Source organism: Penaeus chinensis, chromosome 9 (assembly GCF_019202785.1).
Source record: "Penaeus chinensis breed Huanghai No. 1 chromosome 9, ASM1920278v2, whole genome shotgun sequence".
In the NCBI taxonomy this organism is placed as follows: domain Eukaryota; kingdom Metazoa; phylum Arthropoda; class Malacostraca; order Decapoda; family Penaeidae; genus Penaeus; species Penaeus chinensis.
In genome coordinates, this window is record NC_061827.1 from 36,848,858 (window position 1) to 36,856,357 (window position 7,500).

Genomic DNA, 7,500 nt, shown 5'->3' on the forward strand with positions numbered 1-7,500 from the left:
GGGAAGGAGAAGGAGATGGAGACGAGGAAGAAGAAGAGGGGGAAGCCGAGGAAGACGAGGCCGGACCCCAACTACAGCTGTCTCCGTCTGGGCAGTATTTCATCCAGACTCCGGATGGCCAGATCATCCAGGTGCGGAGAGAGAGAGATTAATTGCTTATTTATTTTGGAGGGACATTTTGTTTTTGTGGACTAAAACTCATTTTAAAGGGACAGTAAAATCTATTTGTAGTCTGCCATTTATTGTGGAGGGAAAAGAGATTATTTTGTGGTCTGCCATTTAGTTTGGAGGGGTAGTAAGTTATCTTCTGTATTTGAGCACACATCTCAGTGGAATGATAAGTTATTTTGCTTTCAGTCTTTTATTTTGGATTGAGAAAGAATATTTAAAATGATGATGATTCTGATAGTAATGATTATAACAATAAAAATATTGATAATCATAGAATAATGATGATGATATAATGATAATGATTGTGAAAATAATAATGATATTGATGGCTACAATGACAACAAAAATAATTACGATAAGTAAAATGATTCTAGTGAACAATGATGTCAATGACAGTAATAGTAACAATGACATTGACATGGACAATGAAAATGTTTATGATAGTGACAGTGACAGGGACTCTGAAATAATTATGATAATGATAATAATAGTAGTAATAGAATGTGTCATGCCTTAAGCTGTCTGTTTTTGGTGGACAAGAATATAAAAGTACATTTTGCAGGGACTATACTGCGCAGATTTTGTATGTGGCTCATCATGTCATTTCCTCTAGGTTTTGGGGTCCCTCGACGATGAAAGCATTCAAGCGGAACCAATCCTCGGAGAGAGTCAGGCGTCGGAGGCTGACGATGGAAGGGCCAGGAGTGAGGATATTGTGGCCGTGCGCGAGACAGAGGGGAACATGCAGATCTTTGTCATGGGAGGAAATAGTGGAGAAGAGGTTTACCTCATCAATGCGCCCGAGAGAGAGATTGGCGATGGTGACCAGGGGTATGTAACGCACGGCACTTTCTGTTACTGAGGAGAGCAGTATAGCCTTTAAAGTAAAATCCATATAGACAGGAAAGTATAGATGTTGGTCATTGAGTATGAATGGCTGTTTCTTTCTTGTCTTTTGTTCATTTAATTGTTGATTTATTCAGTATTCATATTAAACCTGAAAGTTAGCCATTCTTCTTTAAGTACCATATTCACACCTTTGTCATTTACCTTTACTTAACTGGTCTTTTACATTTACTCACTTCACAACTAACAATTAAAGTGTGTTATTGCAGTACTGCCCTACCAGTTTCTGCGATGATGCTAAAAGAGGTTGAGGCTGAGGCTTCAAGTGCGCAGGCTGACCTCACTACAGGGAAACTACCTACTGACCTCGAAGCCAAAGCAGGTGAAGCAGAGAACTTACTCACTGTCAGCCTTCAGGAGGAGAATCAGAGCCTGAAGACCAGCTTCCTTGACACATTGCCAAAAGTTCCTCTAGGGAAACATTCCCTGGACATACAGATAAGCTCACCACAGATTCAGGGCCAGGTGTCGAAGCCTCGCACTGCACTGCCCTTTGCCAAGAGCCTCTCATTGAGTAAAGTGCAGAGTATTGATAAACAGACTCTAGAGGCAAAGTCGAAACCTAGATTACCCATCAAGAGTAAGTGCATAATTTATCTTGTTAAGGTGAAGTTTCATGTCTGATATGTGTGCCTCTTTTGATATTGGTTGGTCTTGTACTAACAGTAAAGTTCTCTTGCTATGCAGATAGAAATTAAATTGCCTGTTATCATCTGACACTGCTTTCATAGCTTAAGTAAAAGGCGGTTTTACATTATTCATTCTCAAGCATCTTATAATATATCACTTGTGCCATTACCATCTTAAAATGTCTTCTCTTTATTCTACTACAGTGCAGAGCCCACTAGAGTTGCTAACAGAGGGCATGCGGGTACAGACAGACAGAGGGGAGATGATGGCTTTCAATTTGTCGTCTGTGACCCAGGCCAAGCCAGTAGGAGTCCACGGGCAGAAGTCCCTTAAAAACATTGCCTCGCTCTTTGGCTCTGTGGTATGCAATGGGATTTCCAGCAGTACTTGTGTGAAAAAGATAACTTTGCTATATGAGTTTTAGAGGAAAGGAGTTTGTAAGGATTTTTTTTCTATCCCATTTATTTATTCTCACCAAGAAGAAACTTTTCACATATGAAAGTTTTTTTTTTTTTTGGCAATTACTCACCTGTTTTCTTGCCCACAGAAAGTTTTAATGATTCATATTTCCTATCTTAATAATTCAGGTGAAAGTACTGAGACCAGTGGCAGAGGAGAAACAAGAAGAAGTTTTGGAGATAAAGGATAGGTATGATTATTTCACTAGTTCTAAAGTATTTATTTGATTTATAATTAGTTTTAATGAATATTTGGGGAATTTTTTTTTTATTTTTTATGGTCATCTTGTTTCAGCTTAACTGAAAGTCTATATATATTTCTAAGACATATATAAGATGTCTATGAAACCCAGTCTCATAGCCAGATAGCATGAATAATGCTGAAATATTAAAATTAATTCTGGGAAAAGTATGCTGTATATATGTATGTAGACAAGATTGATGGATCAGTAAAAAAGCAAACCTGTGTTTCTGGATCTAGACAGCAGGAACCATTATATAGTTTAACAAAACTAGAATTATTAGATATGACTAGTAAAGGATAATTAATATGTATATAATACAATTTTTTCCTACTGACAGACCGATACTGCTGTCATGCAATGAATGCAGTGCCCTTTTGCATTCTGAGAGGTCTCTCCAAATTCACATGCGTCGATATCACCAGGAGTGGCAAGATGAATGTTCTTTGTGTGGGGAAAAGTTCTACAGTGCCTCATATGTTCGTTCACATATCCAAAAGGTCCACAGCCAAGATACATCCTTCCAGTGTCGCCTTTGTTCCTATGAGTCCAATGAGCTGAAGGCAATCATCAAACACCAGAAAGCACATGGAAAGTGCCAGTCATGCGAGAAGTGTGGAAAGAAATACAAGACTCCCAAAGTTTTTCGTGCTCACATTGCCAACTGCAAGGGGTCACTAAAGATGGAGTCCAGGATGGCATCAAAAAGGAAAGGAACACAAATGAGCACTAGCAGTGATGATAGTAGCCAGAGAGATGAAGATACTGATGCAGGTGTCCATGAAGTAAGTGGAGAACCCCAAGCCAAACACCAGAAAATTGAGGTGAATGTCCCAGAAAACAGGGAGGTCAGTTCTCCTGAAATTTACTCTCCAATGAAAACAGTTCAGACCAAGAGAAGATACGGAAAGGTCTGCCAGGCAGAAGAGGGAGTGAAGAAAAAAGATGCCGAGTTTAAGCCAACATCAAAGCACTACCATCAGCAAATCATGAAGATGACAGTTGAGCAAAGACCAACAAGGCATAGTGCAAGAGGCCGAGATAGGACTCACAGATGCTACTTGTGCTTTAAGTTGTTTTCCACAGCAAAGGAACTTGACGCACACAAGGAGAGTTACCACCAGGTTAAATCAGCAAGGCCGGTGAGGGTAAGAACAGATGCTTCACTGGAAGAGGAGGATGATGATTTTACCAGCACTACCTCAGTTAATACCAAATCTTGTCACACACATGAAGATGTGGTCATCAAAGAAGAACCACTTGAGTTTGCTGAAGAATACGAAAATGTTACAATTATTTTAGATGATGTAATGAAATCAACACATGTTGTAAAACCTCTTTGCATAGCTTGCAAGGCAGTCACAAATACAGACTATAGAAAATCTTCCAAGTGGTTTAGTAAAGTGCCAGATGATGATCACTCAGAGGCTTTGAAGAGGTTTGAGCAGTTCTTCCCCTGTGCAATTGATCCTAAGAAACTAATGGTCCCCTGGGTTATATGCAAGAAATGTGTGTTATTGATAGACAAAATTGCAGACATGGAAGAGAAATTAAACTCAATGAAAAGTGACCTGATGTTGAGGTTCAGAGGATCTGATAAGGATACTAGTGATAATCAGAGTGATTTAGCTCAAAGTGACCTTAGTGAAAGTATTTCTTCTTTGAATGCTGACAACATGGGACTTTCAGGTCAGGGTGAACTGGCAGAGGGCATTGGAAAGAGCTTAGCTGACATAGAAGCATATATGAAAGATACGTGCGAAATTATGGAAATAACAAAGCTACGAAAGAGGCCAGGAAGGCCAAGGAGACAGCAAGCAGAAAAGTTAACACCAGTTATTGTCAGCGGAGACGAGGAGGAGGATGAGCCAACAAGCATGAATGAAGTTGTTAAGATTGTTGCCAAAGGGCTCAAGAAAGAGGCGAAAGCATCGTCTGTAGAAGCCACTTGCAAGAATTGGAATGACAGGAAAGGCAGTACCCAGGTAAGTCAGAAAGATGCAGAGGAAAATTGCCTCGCTAGAGTGAAGGAAGAACCTGTCCACGATGGCTTTGAGGACATCATGCCTGGTGCAGATTCTTCCTCATGGGATGAGATTGGAAGTAACTCCCTGGCATGCCTTACCAACCTGCAAGAGGAAGACTTCCTAATAGGCAGCACCAAAGTCAGAAAAGGAGGCGACTCAACTTCACAGTTATTTACAGAGCAGAATTCCAGTATAGAATCTTCAGTGACAGAGGCGAGTCAGGATGATGAACACTTGGGACAGACAGCCGAGAAACCTTGTGATAATGATGCCACAGATCAAGGACCGAGCAAGTTAAAGCCAGAACAAAGACCAGAAGATGTGAGCCTGGAAAAGAAGCCAGACATGCCTTTAGTTTTTGAAACTGGTGATTCTAGTGAAAGCCAGAGCAGCAAGAGCAGAGATAAGGAAACAGAACAGAACCTCAGGAATTTAATGGGTGCTTTGGAGGAGGCTGCCAATGACCTTGCTAAAAAACAGAGTGAAGATCCCCTGACTCCTGACGTGGAAAAAAGTGCCCCCAACATCGACATTGGGAAGTTGCTGAAGATCCCAAATAATAAAGTGTTGGTGAGTATTTGGTGTTTGGAGGTCGTAGGGATGAAATTTGAAATACTTTTGTACTTTTTGTCACTATTCCTCATCAAATCATCTTAGTTCTAAGGAATGTTGTAGGAAAATGAAGATAAAAATACCATAATTTTATCTACCTCAGGGTAAGAAGCGTGCCATGATTCAAGAAGAAAGGAACAGAATGAGCTATCGTGTTGAAGGTGCCACACACAAACCTTGGGCTTGCAGCGAGTGCCATAAGGGCTTCTCTACCCAGCGTGGGGCATGTGACCACTATGCTGCCTCTCACAGTGGCCAAAGTTACTCGTGTGAATACTGCCGGGCATCATATGTTCGAAAGAGAGATCTCATTGGCCATTATAACAAGGTACTTTGAAATTTTTGCATTTTTTGTACTATCTGTTCTTAGTAAGGGTCATTTTGTTTATGATGCCAGTCAACGTGTTATTACAGGATTATCATCATTGCTATTGTTATCACTGTCATTAATGTCATTGTCAGAGAATCAATAACATCACAAATATGAATTCTTTAGTGAGCCCATCATTCTTTTGTGCCGTCTTCATTACTCAGTAATTATTCCAGGTGCATCTGAATACAAAACCATACAAGTGTAAGCATGCAGATTGCGACGAAAAATTCAGCTGCCACAGCGATCTCTATCGTCACTTCAACAGTGCACACAATAGCCAGAATTCACAGACCAGCTTCACCTGCCAAAACTGCTGTGCCACGTTTGCCAAGAAGAGATATTTAGATTCCCACCTCCTGGCATGTGCGAGCAAAGCCAGTGACCAGATGCCCTATAAGTGTACAATGTGTGATAAGTCATTTAAGGTGTGTGTGTATCTAATTTGTTTTGATGCATTTTTTTGTCTCCTTCTTTGGCTTTCTTGACAGATTGCAGGTGAATTGTTTCTTTTGTTATTAAGATAAGGCTTAATGTAACTTTACACTAAAAATTTCAGTACTGTTATTAAAGCAACAGTAATTCAACCAAATCTGTGTCATAATAGAGTTCACCTGTTTCTTTTTTCAGCTGATGAGATACCTGCGGATTCACATGCAGAAACACAATAGCAACATGAACGAGCAGTATTACTGTGAAATCTGCAGTAAAGTGCTTACTGACAAGAGGAACCTTATCTTGCACATGAAGAGCCACACAGGGGAAACCACCACATCATGTGAAGTGTGTGGGAAGACATTCAACCGCAAGTCATACTTATGGACCCACATGCGCATACACACCAACGAACGACCTTATGGCTGCAACTACTGCCCAAAGTGGTTTAAGCAGTACAGCACATGGAAGAATCACGAGAGAACTCACACCGGGGAAAAGCCATATAAGTGCCAGATCTGCCAAGCCCCTTTCACCACAAGTTCGTCTGTGTTAAAACACTTGCAATACGCTCATCTCAACATAAGGGATTTCACATGCGAGTTGTGTAAGAAGTCATTCATTTGCAAACCCAAACTAGAGGAACATATGAAAGTTCACACAGGAGAAAAACCATATGAATGCCATATATGCCATCGTGCCTTCAACAAGAAGAACAATCTTCGGACACACATGTACATTCACTCTAATAACAAGAGATATAAGTGTGAGGTATGTTATTTTTATGTATTTTTGGTTTGTCATATTATGTCTGTCAGGATAAGACTACTTTATTAACATAGTTGTATGTACTTTTTTTATCCAAAACTTGTATAATTTTCTGTAGCATTACAGAATGAATTCTTTTCTTTTAATGTATTAAATGTTATTCACTCTACACTTTGAGCTTGGAAATATTCTTTTTTGCCATATTCTTTGTTAGAAAATAACACAGTATTGATTCAAGTATAACAAAGAATTATAAGTTTGATTGCAAAATATTCCTCCATTACAGCTGTGTGGAGAAGGCTTCATGAGAAGATCAGCAATAGAGAACCACATTCTGGACCGACACCACGGGCTGGAGTTTATGCTGAGCTCAAACACGACGAGGAGCAACAAGGAGGGTGGGATGGGGACCTCTGCAACCTCGCCCTTCATCTCAGTGGTGGGAGCCGAGGATGGCAGTACAGACGACAGCTACATTGTGATCTATGCTGACGAGGATGAGGAACTGGAGAACTCCCAAGAGATGGAGGTTACGGTCTCGGCAGATGGGGGAGAGAACAGTGTAAGTGCAACATTGCTTGTTAAGTATAGGTAATTGATAAACTTGCATAAATGGAGCCCAATTCTTTTTAGGGCTTGTTGTTGACAAAATTAGTAATTAAAGTGCATGTCTGCATCTGTAGGTGGGCATTTTTCAAGTGTAGTAAGTGAATAATGCATACCAGATTCTAGAGTAATACATAGGTAGATAGGTTTGTAACATTAAGTCTCAGTTAACTACTTATAGAAAATAGTGAAACTTGAGGAGAAAAACATGTTAATTTTTCAGGCTGGCCTTACAAGCAAACACTTACCACTGGGAGCTAGCTGCCATGCTGGGA

At 40.2% G+C, this 7,500-nt stretch overlaps 1 protein-coding gene across 1 annotated transcript in view; it reads left to right on the top strand.

Annotated features, from left to right (window-relative positions):
- The window catches only part of LOC125028925, a 15,905-nt gene that overhangs the window by 7,445 nt on the left and 960 nt on the right, over positions 1 to 7,500 (top strand). The window contains exons 4-14 of the mRNA XM_047618551.1: positions 1 to 131; positions 785 to 1,002; positions 1,287 to 1,657; positions 1,911 to 2,068; positions 2,295 to 2,356; positions 2,748 to 5,004; positions 5,150 to 5,374; positions 5,593 to 5,844; positions 6,047 to 6,622; positions 6,906 to 7,181; positions 7,449 to 7,500. The exon at positions 1 to 131 is cut by the window's left edge and continues 132 nt beyond it; the exon at positions 7,449 to 7,500 is cut by the window's right edge and continues 960 nt beyond it. Of these exons, the coding sequence (XP_047474507.1) occupies positions 1 to 131; positions 785 to 1,002; positions 1,287 to 1,657; positions 1,911 to 2,068; positions 2,295 to 2,356; positions 2,748 to 5,004; positions 5,150 to 5,374; positions 5,593 to 5,844; positions 6,047 to 6,622; positions 6,906 to 7,181; positions 7,449 to 7,500 (4,578 nt within the window). The remainder of the gene's footprint in view (positions 132 to 784; positions 1,003 to 1,286; positions 1,658 to 1,910; positions 2,069 to 2,294; positions 2,357 to 2,747; positions 5,005 to 5,149; positions 5,375 to 5,592; positions 5,845 to 6,046; positions 6,623 to 6,905; positions 7,182 to 7,448) is intronic.